The following is a 16,153-nucleotide window of genomic DNA, read 5'->3' on the forward strand; positions in this document are numbered from 1 at the left end:
TACGTCAAATCTTTGGATCCAAAATTTGAAAGAAAATTTGAAAGAAGACAAAAAAAAAAAAAAGAAGAAAACATTTAGCAATAATAAAATAATGTATAATAACATTCACTAAAAACAATAATTCTTTAACTAATGTTATATGGTCGTAAAACCTAACGATAATGAGAATTACTATATATTATAAAATATTATATACAACAAAACGGATGACAATAATCAATATCAGATGTCTAAAGATAGAAATTGTAAATGTGTAAAAGTAGTTTGATAAGAACATGAGAACCCAAAAATTTATATTCAAAAAATGAAAAGAAAAACCTTGATGTGGTAAAAGTTAAAAATTAAAAACTTTAAGGGGTACAAATGATAATAGACAAAAGTTAAAAGATAAACTGTAGGAATAGAAATAGACAATTGGTAAAAGTAAAAAGATGTTGTACATTGTGCATCAATATTTGTATTTTTCATGTTGGTTTTTAGTATAGTTAAGATGAGAATATAAGGTTGTCGGGTATCTAAGCTTAGGTGTGGAACCCTCACATATTATTTTTTTAATCCATAAAAATCATGGAGGTCCATTCATTTATTCATTAAACAAGAAATAATAAAGTATTAGTGTGTAAGGGGTTCCAGACCTAAGCTTAGATGTCGAACAACCTTATATTCCATTTTCCCTAGTCATAATGGTACAAAATTGATGTTTACACAAACATTGTAGTCATACATATATTGCATAGTATTAGAAGGATTATTAAAAAGGATTTTTAACATCATTTATTATCTTTCTTTTAAAATCTAATAAAGTAAACTCTTTTTAAAATTTAAATTTTAAGCCTTTTATATGACTACATAGTATATACCCTTAAATAAAACCAAAAATTTTCACACATATCTCATATTCCACTAGTATCTCTATTTGAGAATATACACTTTTATTAACTATACCATCTTACTTGATGATTTATAAAAAGACCTATCTTCCCTCTCTACCGAATGCATTCTGAGTCCCGGGTACCCAACATTGACTAACATATGTTAACTCTCTTGCATCATTAGCCACAATTACTAAGACAAATTGTAACGGAAGGTAAGAAAAATGGTAAAAAGAAATGATACGAAAACAAAAGATTAAGAATTATAGGTGAAAAGGGATAGATGATATAATTTATCTATGTTAAAAAGGATAGTGAGTCCAATTTTGTTTTGTGTTATATTATATACAACAACAACATGACTTGATCTCTATCAAAACAGGGTATGAGAGAAATATAGATGGTCTTACTTTTTATCAAAAGATAAAAAAAACAGTTTTATATTATATGATGTTTTATTTGATTTTGTTTGGATATATTGTTAAGCATTATGAGTTGGAGTTAAGAATTAACTTTGTAGGTAAATAGTTAAAAAGTATAAAAAATTGAAAAACTTGAAAATGTGATTTAGAAAAGCAATGTTTTAAATACCGGTACGTGCTGACCGGTATTACCCGGAATACCAAATATCGGGTGGTACCCCGGTATTTTACACACGGTATTTTGATTATACCGCCCCATGTAAATACCGGCCGATATTTACGAAATATCGGTGATATCGGTAAGGTAATACTAGCGGTAAGAATCTTTACTTCAAAATTTTTTTTAAAGAAAGGGGATATCAATATATCATCAGCCAACGATCTAAATTAACAAACACCATACAAAAACCTACCCTAAAAAAAACCTACCTAATTATGAACAATATCATCAACCACCACCTAAAATTGACACACACTATACAACCCTTAATTCCCTAAATTTCAATCGCCACCATCGCCTCTTCCGAGTTGTAAACCACCACCACCTAAATTATCAACTTATTAAGGTAATTTTTTTTTATTAAGTTTTTATATTATACAAAATCTACTTTAATTAGCTAAATTATTTACTACGTCTTATTCTTTATGAATTTCTTTAGAATCTTGTTAAATAAAAGTATTAATCTCGAGCCAAATTTTTTAAAACTTATTAGGGTATTTCATATCTTTCTGCTAGAATATAAGACTATATTAAGGTATATTTTATTGAATCTTGTTATATACTTATATGTTAGTTTGTTAAAGTAAAGTATGAATCTTGTTATATTTTGTTATATGGTTAAAAGTAGTCTATACGTATTTTATGTTAGGAACATCATGTTTATTAAAGATATTATGATAAATTTCAAGGAAAATATATTATATCCAGACTACACAAAATACCGGCCGGCATTTATGAAATACCGTATAATACCGGTATATCGGCCTCCTGATGACAACCCGATATAATTAAAATACCGATATTTAAAACATGGTGAACGATTAATCAACCAAGCCAAACCACATCATAAACCTCTTTCTTATCCCCACACTGCTTCACTATTCTCCAACCCATCCAAACCATGTTCACTACTTCAACCAATCTCACCTTCACACCCACTTTTGCCTTCACAAAAACAACCCACTTCCCGTTTCCACCCGCAACCCACTTTCACAAACCCATAATCAAATGTGCCAAAAAAGTTGCAAAAAGAACAGGCAAATCAAGATACCCATCAGAGAAAAGAAAGCTTAAGTCAATCCAACAACAAACACAAACTCAATTTGATAAATTTAATGGCTTTTGGAGGTTTTATAAACTCAGTGTTGATATTGATAATGACCCCGGTAAAGATTTTCTTGATGTTTCTGAGGGTTTGCTTCAACAAGTTGCTAAAGTTCTCGAATTCCCGGTAATCGGTTTGTTTCGGTATTAACACATTATAATTTTTGAGATATAGATTTTGGGTATGATTTATTTTTATTTTTTTTTAATTGTTGTATATGTGATTTTTGTTAAGTTTTGTTGAAGTGTAAGTAGTGATATAGTTATAAAAATAAATAAATTCAAATTAGGTTTTCCCTATTCAGAAGTGGTTACTGACTTACTGGGGAGGACAAGTTTTTGGCTCAGATAAATAGGCAACTTAACTGCCTATCTACATGATCGTTTCGAACCCTTTCCCCGGCCACCCACAAGTTGTTTACATAGGGCGGTTTGAACCCCGCGTGTCTTTGTTTTTATTTTTTATAATTTGAACAGCAGAAACTGCGAGATGTCTTGTGATAAGATATTTTCTTTAATCCTTTTGTGTCATTGTTAAAAATGTTATCTTGGTTTAAATTTTGCTAAATGATAATGTTATATTGCTCAACCATGTTATCTAATCTTGCAAATTGCAAAATGGGAACAAAAGAAAGAAAGTTTTTTTTTTTTTTAGCTTGCTTGTTTGAGTAATTTTGGACTAATTGTTAAATTGTGACAAAGAAAAGGTGAAGACTGTCAATTAAGGTAAGCAAAGATATTTAATTTGACAAGTTTGGGGACTAAAAGTTTCATCATTCATCAAATGGAATGAAAGCTCAGTTTTGGACCATTGGTGTAATTTAAGGAGTCAAACATAGTTCAATTTTGATAAATGTTCCCACGTGATCAAATTAGGATTTCTTGTTACCATTTTTGGTAGTTTTCCGTAAAAATAAACCCGTTTGTGTTCGCAGTCTTTCTCCTTCATGATATGCAAGATATGGTTGTTTTTATGTATCTTCCCAAGGATTCAAAAATAGTGTTTCATTGTATTTGAAGCCAATCGATTATGTTTTGATTAGGTAATCTGTTGTATGTTTATATCCAGGTTGCTTCTATGTTGCCACCAGAAGCTTTTACGGTTTTAAGGAAATCATTCGATGCTAGAAAGGTCAGTGAGTTGCTTTTCATTTTCTTCTAAACAGAATTTTGTAAAATGACAACATTATGGTGTAAATGTATCTGATTGACTCTAGGGAAAAGTCCTTCTTTGCAGAGTCAGAGAGCGCCAAAATTTGTGTACACGGTGGAGATGGATGTTGATAAGCTTTTGAATCTAGAACCTCGAACTTATGACTTTATTTCTCGTTTGGAACCCAAAATTGGGGTAATAGAGCATATGTCTTATGAAAGAGTAGTTGGTGATTTAGTTGATGTAGTTAATGGTAGCAAGAAGATTGACAAAGATAAGGTCCTGGGAGAAACTGGTCATAGTGGTTCACTAAGCTCCTCTAAGACTCCCGTTACTAAAAAGCCAAAGATTGCAGTTGTGGGTAGTGGTCCAGCAGGTTTGTTTGCTTCTCTTGTACTTGCGGAGTTCGGTGTTGATGTCACTTTGATAGAAAGAGGGCAGCCAGTTGAGAAACGTGGGCGTGATATTGGTGCTTTGGTTGTGCGAAAAATACTACAACAAGATAGCAACTTTTGTTTTGGCGAGGTTATATCTTGTTACACTGATACTTTACTTTATTGTGTGTTCCTTTTTTTTTGTATAAAGCATGATAAGTTTATAACCATGCACCCAGAGTTAACATCACGCAGTCTTTGCTTATCTAATTTGGGTGGCATTGCATTATAAAGCTAAATAGTCTGATTTTAGTAACTTTTAACCAATGTAGAAGACTTCTCTCATCATATTTTACTCAATAAGAATGTACTTTTGATGATCTTATTTTTTTAGCTTCTTGGAATCTGCCAAACACTCAAACAGCCGAGGATTGTCTGATTGTTACGACTTCAAATAGTAGAAGTAGATGCAATCTCACATCCCTTTTTTGTTAAAATTAATCATCGAATTTGAGTTGCTCATGATCACATAGTCACTCTACCACCCCCTTATGAATATCTGATGCTAAAGCAAAATTACTGGACTATATGTTTGTTATTTATCGCGGACTTATGGCTCACAGGGTGGTGCAGGTACTTGGAGTGACGGAAAGTTGGTCACTAGAATCGGCCGGAACAGTGGAAGTGTTTTGGCGGTGAGTGTACTTTCTATTCGTTCTAAAAACAATAGGTTCTTTATTAAATGATGGTTGACAATTCAACTTAATGTTCAACTTATCATTTTTTCCATATCTGCGGTAATTAAGTATTAACTTATTAGTTTAATCGCACAACCAGGTTATGAAAACGTTAGTTCGATTTGGAGCTCCAGCAAGCATCTTGGTTGATGGAAAACCCCATTTAGGAACAGATAGGCTTATACCACTTATTCGCAACTTTCGGCAATATCTGCAAGAGTTGGGGGTGAGTTTTATGTCTGAATTCTGTTTAATAATGAAGAAACTTCAAAGAGTAGCATCGTTTGATTAATGAATTTAAGTATTTTTCCTATATTTGAAGGTTAACATTAGATTTGGAACAAGGGTGGATGATCTGATTGTGGAGAGTGGTAATATAGTTGGTGTCAATGTATCCGATTCAAGTGGAGGATTACAGTTTAATAGCGAGAAGCTAGGATTTGATGCAGTTGTTCTTGCAGTTGGGCATTCTGCACGTGATGTGTATCAAATGCTTCTTTCTCATAGCATTGAATTGGTTCCCAAAGATTTTGCTGTAAGTTCTGGTTTTGTCAGGTCTCAGAGAAGGCAAGATGGGCGGGTTGGGTAATGGGTCATAATTGCCTTGGGCTGAAATAGTTTATTCTTATATATATGGGTCCAACTGGGCTGGGTGGTTTTGGTTCACTGACACTTTTTTTTATTTATTTTCTCGTTTATCATAAATAGTTAAAATTGTCGATTAGGATTACAAAATAGTGAAAAACTGTTTAACTTGTTCCCTTCATATTTAAAGTTCAATCCACTTGGCACAAGAACACAACCCATATCAACCCATTGATTAGTAAGCAGGTGGAAATTGTAGTCACTGCGTTTTCTGCATAAATATTTGTACTTTTCTATGAACTTATTGGACTTCCATGATGAACAGGTTGGATTGCGGGTTGAGCATCCACAGGAATTGATAAACAGTATTCAGGTCTCCTAAGATCAAACTTGCCGCTCTTTCCATCTAATGAAAATACTCAAATAGCAACATGTGACTCAAGTCACTTAACATTTCTTAAAGATAATGCTCAAATAGCGTGTATTTGACTGTTTGTCAAGTATTTTAAAGGCCCTTTAATAAAGACAATAAGAAAGTCTTGTTGACCCTACCTAAATGATAAAGGGAAAAACTGGTTTTAACGTGTTAACTTTTTAAAAGAGGAGTTTGATGCAATTTACATGGGTAATGGAAGAATTTGTTTTTACTTGAGTGGATTATTGGTGGTTTTGGCGTTTTGCTAAAGTTATAGTAATATTTAAACATGTAGTATTCTAAGTTGGCCAGTGAAGTTCATAACGGGCGCGGGAAGATACCAGTTGCCGATTACAAGGTTGTTGAGTACGTCAAAGGAGAGGGAAACGATGAATCAGTTACCACTAATCGGAGTTGTTACTCTTTCTGCATGTGCCCTGGTGGGCAGGTAATTTATCATTTGATCTTTTGTAGAAATCCATGTTCTGAATGATGCGTCTTTGATTCCATTATCTATGTTCTTTTCTTCTATTATACATCTGTAGGCCTGATCTTCATTTCTTTATTTCATCAAAATGAGTCCGTGCATATAAAATCGGTGGGACCTGTAAGTTGGAAGGGTTAGATAATCAATACAAAACCAGCACCAATCAATTTATTCTTGATAAATCCTTTTTTTAGAAGAGTTTATAATAAATTTCAAGACAATTTCGTTAAAAAGTTGATACAAAAGAACATGTATAACCATTTATCATAGATGGCTCGAAAGTTTAAAAGTTTTCTTTTTGTAGGTTGTTGTAACGAGCATAGATCCTTCAGAACTTTGTATAAATGGCATGTCATTTTCTCGAAGAGCATCCAAGTGGGCTAATGCTGCACTTGCTGTCACTGTTTCACCAAAGGATTTCAGTGCTCTTGGTTTTCATGGACCTCTTGCAGGTGTTGAGTTTCAGGTACTTCTTAGTCTTGAACATTCTTTATCACATATATTCTCTTTTTCATCTCCAAGTTTTTTGAACTTCTTGGTTTCAAATGGTTATACTTTTTCAAGAGGGAATTCGAACAAAGAGCAGCTTGTATGGGAGGTGGAAATTTTATCGTACCTGTGCAAACCGTTAAAGATTTCATGGATAATAAATTGTCTGGTAAATTCTTGATCCATTTCACGTGTGTAATTACTGGAGATGGTAATTTTCTCCATGTCACTTATGAATCGGCCAATTTGGGTTTTGTTTTATCTCTAAGTTGTCCAATGGGTAAAAGGAAAACAATTTGATTCGGTAGAGAATGTGTCAATACTTAACCCAAATTGTATTTTCAATACTTAACGATTTGCCACTAATGAAAGAATATAATTGGAGGTTCACCCACGACGACTCCGGGCTACCCGAAAAAAGGTGATTGCCCAGGGATCAGTCAGGTTACAAAGCCATTTTCTTTCTGAAGTTAAGTTTGTAATCATATACAAATAAGAAGTAATTTTTTTCTATAACTAGTGCATATACACAAAATGTTTCATGATTACCCAAACTGTCCTGCCCGACTAATTTGGCACCAGTATTAACTATCAATCAATGGTTGTGCTCACGACCCTTTTTGTGTCAGCGACCACTATACCATCATCAAGTTATCGATTAGGAGTGAAAGCAGCAAATCTCCATGAGTTGTTTCCTACTCATATAACAGAGGCATTGCAGCATTCAATCTCAACGTTTGACAAAGAGGTTCTTGTGTTGACGTTGCTTATCTTTTTTATTGTTTGTTGGCAAACAATCTATAATTTCAAATGTAAATGGCAATTATTTTTTTTCCTTTCTCTCAAATTTCTGTGCTTGTATTCAGTTACCAGGATTCATCTCCCATGATGCCCTTCTGCATGGAGTCGAGGTAGGATCCGTTCATCTACCATTTTCTTATAATTTAACTTGACCCACCATTGCATTTTCATTGCATATAACACCATATGCATGTGACCCTCAAACCAAAGATATTAACCACTTACGTTTGAAATGGTATTTTTAGCTACCATCACCAAAACAGGGATTTTGTCACCTAATTGAATTATATCATGATATTCCAGACTAGGACTAGTTCTCCGATCCAGATTCCTAGAAATCATGACACTTTCGAGAGCATGTCGTTGGAAGGATTATATCCAGTGGGAGAAGGTGCAGGGTATGCAGGCGGGATCGTAAGTGCAGCTGTCGATGGTATGTTTGCTGGTTTTGCTTTGGCAAAAAAACTAGATCTTTATGACGGTGACATTGAATCAATTTTTGGAAGGACCCAAAGTTCCGGATCTATGAAATACTAAACACACAAAAACAATATACTAGATTACTAGTGTAGTCCTCAAGTTTTGATCCTAAAAGAACAGATAATTTTTAGAGTACGAGGTAGTTGTAGGCTTGTAGCCCTCTACTACAGATGCATGCCATCTTTTTGACGGGCTCGGTTGCATCTCTTAATGACTCGAACCCATAAGTTTTTGACGACCCTTTCCTTTTAGTTCTTGACAATAAAAGTTGTCAACAAGAATATCGGTGATGATCGTCATAGGTGGATGGCAGAGCGACAACAGACCAGTGTTGTACCATAGATATGCATAGCAATATAGCATATAACTAGATTTTCGACCCGTGTCTAACACTGGACACGGGATTTACGATATTAACAATTTTAGATCTTCATACATTTAAGTCATAAAAGCTTACAATTTTTTTAAAAAACACGGTTTTAAGTGTTATATTTTGCAAGTTGTAGTACAATAATCATAGGTTCCTCATTGTCATTATTAGCCTAGACATATTGATGGAATTGTTTGCCGTAGTCATTCCACAAGGCACATGCTATATATAATAATTTCTCCATTATAATATATTTTGAAATAGATGTACTCATAATGTGATATTATTAGGAAAAATAATTAAGAATTAAAATATAAACATATTTGTGATCCCGAACTTGACATTCAAATATATGTATTTAATCATGATGCGCGTTCATAAGAAGCATATGTTTATTTTCAATCACTTGTTCTATGATAATATGATAACAATTAGGATTGTTTTTATATTCTTTGATAACAATTAAGACTTTTCTAATATTTGTTAATAAGTCATTAGGTTTTTAAATAATTTTTTGTAGAAAATATTTCATAGGTTAAATTTTTTTTATTTAATTAAATGATTGTAAATTTTAAAAAACTCTCTCAAGTTGATGGCTAAAAATAAATATAAATTAAGTATTCAAGGCTAAAAAGTGTAAATTATTGATGGAAAATAAAAAAATGTAAATTAATGAGACTTTTTCTACAAATTAATATAAGTATTAATATAATAAATGATAAAAAGTGTAAATTAATATAAGTATTAATATAATAATATATTTGGATAATGATTATTAGGATTTTTAATTTGTAGTTTATCTAAATGATGACATATCAAAAGTCAATTTGATGAAATCGAACGATGTGATTGGTTAATTAGTCATTAGTTCAACTGTGTTATAGTATATATATATTAAGATTAAGATAAGATTAAGATTTTCACAAATATTTGAGTAAGTTTTGCTAATGCAAAAAGTAATAATATTATACTTTGCATATATGTAAAACTTTAGAAGACTTGATTATTACTATAAAAGAAAGAAAGAAACTGCTCAGTGTCGACTTTTGAGCCCCAATACCTCGACGGTATATGAGAGAGGTTAAGAGGTAGGCAGACATTACCTCTACCTAAGTAGAGAGTCTGCTTTCATTTTTTACCTAAATGGTAGAAAATGTCACATTTGCATGGGATGAAGATCGAACTTGTGTCCTCTATCTCCAGAGGCCAGAGTCTTACCACTGATTCACCATGCTGCTTGTAATATGGTTGCACTTCATGTAACAAAAATAACATTGATATGATATGATGATGACCATCTAAAAAAAAGGTAATGGAAGAATCATAGTCTCGGTATCTCAATTTGATACCTATCGATTCACTTAGATGATGATACCATCACCTAATGTAAAGCAAAAGTCTTAGACTATTAAGGCTAATATGGGGCTAGGCTACTTGGTAGAGAGTTATGTCCCCTCTTGCGAATAAGTTTGAGGTTCAAATATTGATATAGCCGTAGTTTTAGGAGTCCAATAGATTTGGTTGTTGAGTCGAATAGATTTGGTGTAATATCTTAGGTTAAAAAGAAAAAATCTCGATGAATCATTGTCAACAAAGGGGTGTAAATATAGGTGAATGTATTCTATAATGAAGTCGCACCATCAACGTTTACTTTAATATGTTTATGTTACTTTTAAGTTTTAATGTAGTTCTTTTCTTTTCCACCGAAAAGAGAACCAATATATTATTTCTAAATTCACAAGATTAATATAAAAGTGTAATGAGGACGAAGCATGTTAGTAGGACCATCCCAAGTTAAATATCAAACAATTTTCTTATTCTATGTTCACATTTTGTACTTCCAATCCCGTTTTTTTCTCTTTCAAGAAATTAATATGTTATTTTAGGTAACACCATTGAAGTCAGAGCAAAATCCCATTTGGTTTTTGTTTATGTGACAAAAGATAGACAAACACGTCTTTTAGATATGTAATTATTATCCATACGTCACCAAAATTATACTAAAAAATCCACACATTATCTACTACGAGTATAAAATTTACAACTTATCGACGCTGCCACCACGATATCCCGCCAATACTATTTTAGTTTAGTGTTTAAAGACCACTTTTGTCATTACCAACTAATCTTCTTAAAGTGTAATTTAAAAAAAAAACTTAATATAAAATAATAATGTTTTAAGCAACTTAAATCATAGAACAGAATATAAAAATAAAATAAATACAAAATGGGGTAATAATAACACTTTAGTTAAAAACCAATGATGTAGAAGAAGATACTTTAGCAATGATTAAATCTTTGGATTAAAGTGTGTGTCTCGTTGGCGCCAAAACATTCTTCTCCAACCCCCCTCGGCCCTTTTTCTCAACAACCACCAACGTTTATCTAATTGTTCAAATGTTCTCCATTTTCTTAATCTACCTAATCAAAAAACTAATTACTGTTTAAATATTCTTCTCGATCAATCATCCGATCCATCAGTCGCTAGCTAACTTCTTCATCAAGATAATTCGTCTTTAGTCAGGTCACTTTTTACACGTCAAATTCCTATTCCTGTTACTATTATTACTCCTTCCGTCTCGGAATAATTGTGTATATATATACGTGTTTATTTTAATACATCCACTTGAATCCATAGATTTAGTGTGTATAGATGATATTTTATTGGTGGATAGTATATAATGATTGAACAATTTTAAAACCGTTTGCATTATCAAAGCGAAAATTTGTTTTGGAATGTTTAAAGACGTATAAAAAGTTTTTCAACTAAATATCTATATCAACCCTTTGTTTGTAAAGGACCGTCATTTTTAGCATATAATCATTTTATGTGTATCAGAACATATTAAACATAGATCGATTTTAGGGGTATGCTATTTTTATTTTAAGGTAACAAACAAACGATTATAGATCCACTTTTTGTGAAGACCTTAATTTTCTCATTAATATTGATATTATTATAGTCATATAATAATTTAGTGTAGAATAATGTATGTATTTACTGCGTACCAATTTCTGAGAATCTGGCACTATTCCGGATATCAGGGGACACTGATCTGCAACATCCAGACAAAACATCATGTATTGTTCATAGAAAATATTATTAACCCAAATTTATTTCTATATATTGGGTTTTACATTGATTTTTGTTCCACATTCTTGAGTTCATCATGGCCTATATAATACAAGATTTTAATGAAAACCGCAAAAAAAAATAAAAAATATGACAGAATTTTCATCATTAACATATATTTTGATGTAAAAACCTTGCCTTGTGTTGCTCGAGTGTAAATATGCACGCAATAAACTGGTGTCACGTTAACACTTCATGTGTTATAGAAGATGATCGAAGAGGTAACACGATGCATATAATGAATTGAGCCCAAAACGAATGGTTTGAAAGTTTGATACATATATCCGCGGGGCATTTAGCCTACTTCTTATATTATTAACTTAGAAATGAAAAATTACTTCACCTATAATATTTTAAGAATTTGTATGATCTTACTATATTTTTCGAATCTGAGGGTCAGACATGCATTCGGCGAATTTGTGACATTATTCCGGCCTTGTCTATTACATGTAATCATCAATAATATATATATTTGTGTTGCGAGAGTGGATTCAATGAAGATAGACAATGATCTTCTTCTGCACATGGCCCTCCATGTTTGTTTCCATAACTTTGCTGATTATATATACATTTATACTTACATTTTGCTGACTTAGCCTCCTTAGTTTAATCCACCTATTTGTCTGTTTCTTAATGGTAACTTCTTAATTGTAAAAATGTTAAAGTTAGACTTTATATTATATTCCAAAATGTCAGATTCTTAGTCTCCTAATGATCTTATACTTGGATGCAAGCAAACACAGAACATAATAAATAACTTAACATTCTAGTTTTATCATATTCCCTCGTACCCCACCTCTAACAGGATTGAGTACCGTCCTCGTCGTTGTTTAGTTTGATCATATTCCTGTTCATTTATTATACCTTCAAGTTTATGCTGTGTACGTGCATGCCCCATTTACTGGATTACCATTACTATATTTCTCATATTTCTTTACACCCTTGAAAGAGACTGCAGGTGGAAAATTCCTTCTTTTGAAGAATATATATTAATTTTTGAGAAAAGGTGCTAAACTGATCATACATATTTGTATATGTATATATGTATATATTATAACTTTTTTCTTGATATGAGTGGTAAGGGTGGTGTGTAAAGTGCATTTTAGACTTTTAGTCCTCTTTTAGAGTTGTAAATTTTCAGATTTGATTTCCTTCTATGTTAAGTTTCAAGGGATAATGTGTTGAAAAGATATTGAATTAGATTAAGTTTGTTTCAAGTTTCAAGAGAATTTGTTTATTTTTTGGATCTTGATGTGGATCATGTGGCTGTAAAGACTATTATACTTTTGATCAGCTTTAGACTTTTTTTGGTCATAACATCTCTTTATCTATTTGTAACAGTGCAAGTGTCTAAGATTCTATCAAGATTTTCGACAGAGAGGTTAATATAGCAATATAGTATCATCTTTATAAGGAGTTGCTGTTTAAAGGGCTGGGAAATGTGTTGATCATATGATGATGATACAAATGTGGCCAAATTCAAGTAGAGTGAGTGTATGTGAATCAAATCAGAAACTAGAAAAGAATGCTGGAACAAATTTGTCGTCTCGTAACAGAGAAGTCAGTTCTAGGTACAAATCACCCACACCAAGGCGTTATCCTTCCCCAAACACACCGAGAACAGTTACAAAAACGCCCGTTCCTATATCAACAAGAGCTGTATCTACAGAAAGAAGAAAGCCCGCGACACCACAATCACCATCACGCCCCTTTACACCAGTCCACGATACGTCTGTTGATACGGAACTGGCAGCCCGAAAGGTGGCTGGCAGTAAAGTACCAGAGTCCTTGTGGCCTACACGAATGCGTAGTCTAAACGTTGCTTTTCAGTCTGATACATATTCCTTGTCCACTAGTAAAAGAGAGAAACCGCCCCCTCAGGCCTTTTCTGATCGCACCTTGAAATCATCATCAAATGTATCACAGAAACGAAATGCAACACCGCCTAGAAAGGATACCCTTGAGAGAAAGATGAGCCCACTGAAAGGGAAAAGTGCACATGATCAGTCAGAGAACCGGTTGCCAAGTCCTAAAGTTTTAATGAAAAATCATGACCTTCCTGATAAGCCCAACAAACCTTTTATTGCACCAAATAGAAATGTGGGGGCATCCACCCTCAGGAGAATACACTTAGAAAAATCTGCAAGTGATCCTGTGAGGTTATTACCGTCACTTGTCAGAAAGTTAGAATATGACAATCTACAAAGAATGTCTAACCTTGTTTCTTCAAGTTTATCAGCAAGATCTCAATCTTTGCCTGCTACTGGAGCCCAACCACCTTCACCGTATAAGCCATCTAGTTTGGGCTCAAAAAGACCCGTAAGTCCAGCTCCTTCAAGAGGGACCAGTCCTTCTCAAGTTAGGCCATCTAGTCCTTTGAGGCAACCTTGCAACTCAGACAGAGTTTCTGTTCTCACATTTGTTGCTGACATTAAAAAGGGGAAAAAGGTGTCTGATCAGATAGAAGATGCTCACTATTTACGGTTACTTTATAATAGGCAAAGTCAGTGGCGGTTTGTTAATGCCAGTGTAGAAGCCGCCTTAAAGTCTCAGGAAGTAGCTGCTAAGGTCTGGTTCCTTTCTTGTTTCAAGTTTTGATCTATTGGTTTTACGTTCATCATCTCACAAATAGTTACATTTCATGATGCAGAAATCTTTATTTAATGTGTGGAGAAGTTCCTCAGAAATCCGTGATTCAGTATCTGCGAAGAGGATTGAGCTCGATCAGTTGAGATTGAAGCTAAAGTTTAATTCGGCTTTAAACAAACAAGTAATGCAGTCTAAGTGAATCACTCCTTGTTCCACTTGGTTTGTTATTATATTTATTTTGTTGTTTATACTCTCTTGTCTAAAGTCTTTTATTTTGACATCTTTGGCTCAGATGACCTACCTTAACGAATGGGCTTCAATTGAAAGGGAGAACACTCTTGCTTTATCCGGTGCTATTGAAGATCTACAGTCAAGCACTCTCCGACTTCCTGTTACCGAAGGGGCAATGGTAAGTCGGTTTTTGAAAAGGATATATCCGTTAAGTCGGTTTTTGAAAAGGATATATCTGTAACACTATAATCATGAACTAATATTCAGAACTTTACAACCTTCAGGTACATGTTGAAACTTTAAAGGCATCTTTTCGGTCAGCTATCCAAGTAATGCAAACAATAGGATCCTCCCTACAGTCTACTATGTCAAGGGTAAGATTATTGTGCCACACTGCTACTTGTGACTTATATTTATATCATAAATTGTTTTGTCTATAATAAAGTTAGGTGTAATTTTTGGGAGCAGTTTGATTAATGGCAATCATAGTTACTAAATTCCTACTTTCCTTATACAGTTGGAAGGTCCGTATTTCCTGTCATCTGAACTTGCTATTGTAGTGGCACAGGAAAGAGCTCTTCTTGATGAATGTGAAGCTCTCATGGTTTCTGTAGCTTCTTTACAGGTAGTTACTCTTACTATGCCTCATTACATAAGAAGGTTTAGTTGTGCTAATGTGCGAGTGAGTGTGTTTTAGTTGGATCATTATGTATTAGTTACATTTCTTGATCAAATCATCGGATAAGAGTTATACTTTATAGCTGTCTAGAGCTTGGAAAATGGCAGGGTTGGCTGGTGAACGGGCATATATGTTTCTGCAGGTCAAAGCGGGTCAGTTTGGGTTGGGTTGACTTGGAACACTTATCTGTCCAAATGTTATTTATGTCCAAAATACTTAGCGTGGTCAATATCCATTTCTGTTTAACACAGTAATTTGGGAGGGTTTAGGCACTTTGGGCTGCTTTGACCCATTTCAACCTTTTCCTATGAACTTGCAGTTTGACTAGTTAGTTAGACATAACACAAATCAGCCATTCTGAAGTAGATGGGTCAAAATTGCTGCCTTTACTATAGCCACTTGGATTTCATGATCACAGATAATTATCATTTTCTTTGTGACTAATAATATAATTTGTTCTAAGATCCTAATGTCTAAATGTATCTTTTTTGATATTGGTTATCTGCAGGAAAAGGAATACAGCCTTAGGACACATCTAGTACAACTGAAACAAGAGACGACACTTCCATGACTATATATATATATATACATTCGACGCGCTAACATCCGTTTTCTTTTACCATCTCATGGTATGGAGTAGTCTCGAAGATTAGTGTTACTTCCTTAAGCTCACAAAGTTATAACCTCTTTGCAAAACTGCAAGGGCAGAAGACCGCATACACACACATAGGCGAACCCGAGATTACCAATTTATCATCTCGCGAGTGAAGAAATGTACTATACGATACTAACAAGCGTTGTGGTAAACGTCACACGATGAGTATATAGGTCTCCTAAGAAACCGAAAATTGTAATACCAGCACCCAAATACTTGATGTATAACTATTTGGTGAGAAAAGGTTACATGATATCTTGCAATTGATATTTGTCTTTTTTTTTTTTTTTTTGCAATATATGTTACGAATCTTTGGTTATATATGTAACAAGACCAACGATATCAATCAGTCAATAC

The 16,153-nt window shown here is 33.4% G+C and overlaps 2 protein-coding genes across 4 annotated transcripts; both read left to right on the top strand.

Moving 5' to 3' along the window:
* The first annotated feature begins 2,362 nt into the window (after positions 1-2,362).
* LOC122595796 (uncharacterized protein Cbei_0202) lies at positions 2,363-8,374 on the top strand. 2 transcript variants are annotated; one of them, XM_043768239.1, is made up of 13 exons: positions 2,363-2,745; positions 3,688-3,750; positions 3,856-4,296; positions 4,769-4,840; positions 4,983-5,108; positions 5,205-5,417; positions 5,793-5,840; positions 6,178-6,330; positions 6,674-6,835; positions 6,934-7,027; positions 7,488-7,606; positions 7,725-7,769; positions 7,963-8,374. In XM_043768239.1, the coding sequence occupies exons 1-13, from the start codon at positions 2,416-2,418 to the stop codon at positions 8,194-8,196; spliced, it is 2,100 nt and encodes a 699-aa protein (XP_043624174.1). In that variant the 5' UTR covers positions 2,363-2,415; the 3' UTR covers positions 8,197-8,374. The 2 variants fall into 2 exon arrangements, with proteins under 2 accessions (XP_043624174.1, XP_043624175.1); XM_043768240.1 differs by lacking the exon at positions 2,363-2,745 and having other exon boundaries at positions 3,709-3,750; positions 3,843-4,296.
* A 2,588-nt stretch (positions 8,375-10,962) lies between these two features.
* Positions 10,963-16,059, top strand: LOC122596748 (AUGMIN subunit 8-like). 2 transcript variants are annotated; one of them, XM_043769378.1, is made up of 7 exons: positions 10,963-11,033; positions 12,984-14,210; positions 14,293-14,412; positions 14,524-14,640; positions 14,747-14,836; positions 14,980-15,087; positions 15,650-16,059. In XM_043769378.1, exons 2-7 carry the CDS (start codon positions 13,095-13,097, stop codon positions 15,710-15,712), a joined length of 1,614 nt encoding a protein of 537 aa, XP_043625313.1. In that variant the 5' UTR covers positions 10,963-11,033; positions 12,984-13,094; the 3' UTR covers positions 15,713-16,059. The 2 variants fall into 2 exon arrangements, with proteins under 2 accessions (XP_043625313.1, XP_043625312.1); XM_043769377.1 differs by lacking the exon at positions 10,963-11,033 and adding an exon at positions 12,371-12,648.
* Positions 16,060-16,153: the final 94 nt, after the last annotated feature.

This window comes from Erigeron canadensis, chromosome 4 (genome assembly GCF_010389155.1).
Source record: "Erigeron canadensis isolate Cc75 chromosome 4, C_canadensis_v1, whole genome shotgun sequence".
NCBI lineage: Eukaryota > Viridiplantae > Streptophyta > Magnoliopsida > Asterales > Asteraceae > Erigeron > Erigeron canadensis.

Bases quoted from the DNA above. Each gene is read 5' to 3' on its own strand.
- LOC122595796 (XM_043768239.1), top strand. From the start codon at position 2,416: ATGTTCACTACTTCAACCAATCTCACCTTCACACCCACTTTTGCCTTC. The intron at 5,109-5,204 runs GTGAGTTTTATG...CTATATTTGAAG, and splicing joins AATATCTGCAAGAGTTGGGG to GTTAACATTAGATTTGGAAC. The intron at 7,607-7,724 runs GTTCTTGTGTTG...GCTTGTATTCAG, and splicing joins TCTCAACGTTTGACAAAGAG to TTACCAGGATTCATCTCCCA.
- LOC122596748 (XM_043769378.1), top strand. From the start codon at position 13,095: ATGATGATGATACAAATGTGGCCAAATTCAAGTAGAGTGAGTGTATGT. The intron at 14,837-14,979 runs GTAAGATTATTG...TTCCTTATACAG, and splicing joins TACAGTCTACTATGTCAAGG to TTGGAAGGTCCGTATTTCCT. The intron at 15,088-15,649 runs GTAGTTACTCTT...GGTTATCTGCAG, and splicing joins TTTCTGTAGCTTCTTTACAG to GAAAAGGAATACAGCCTTAG.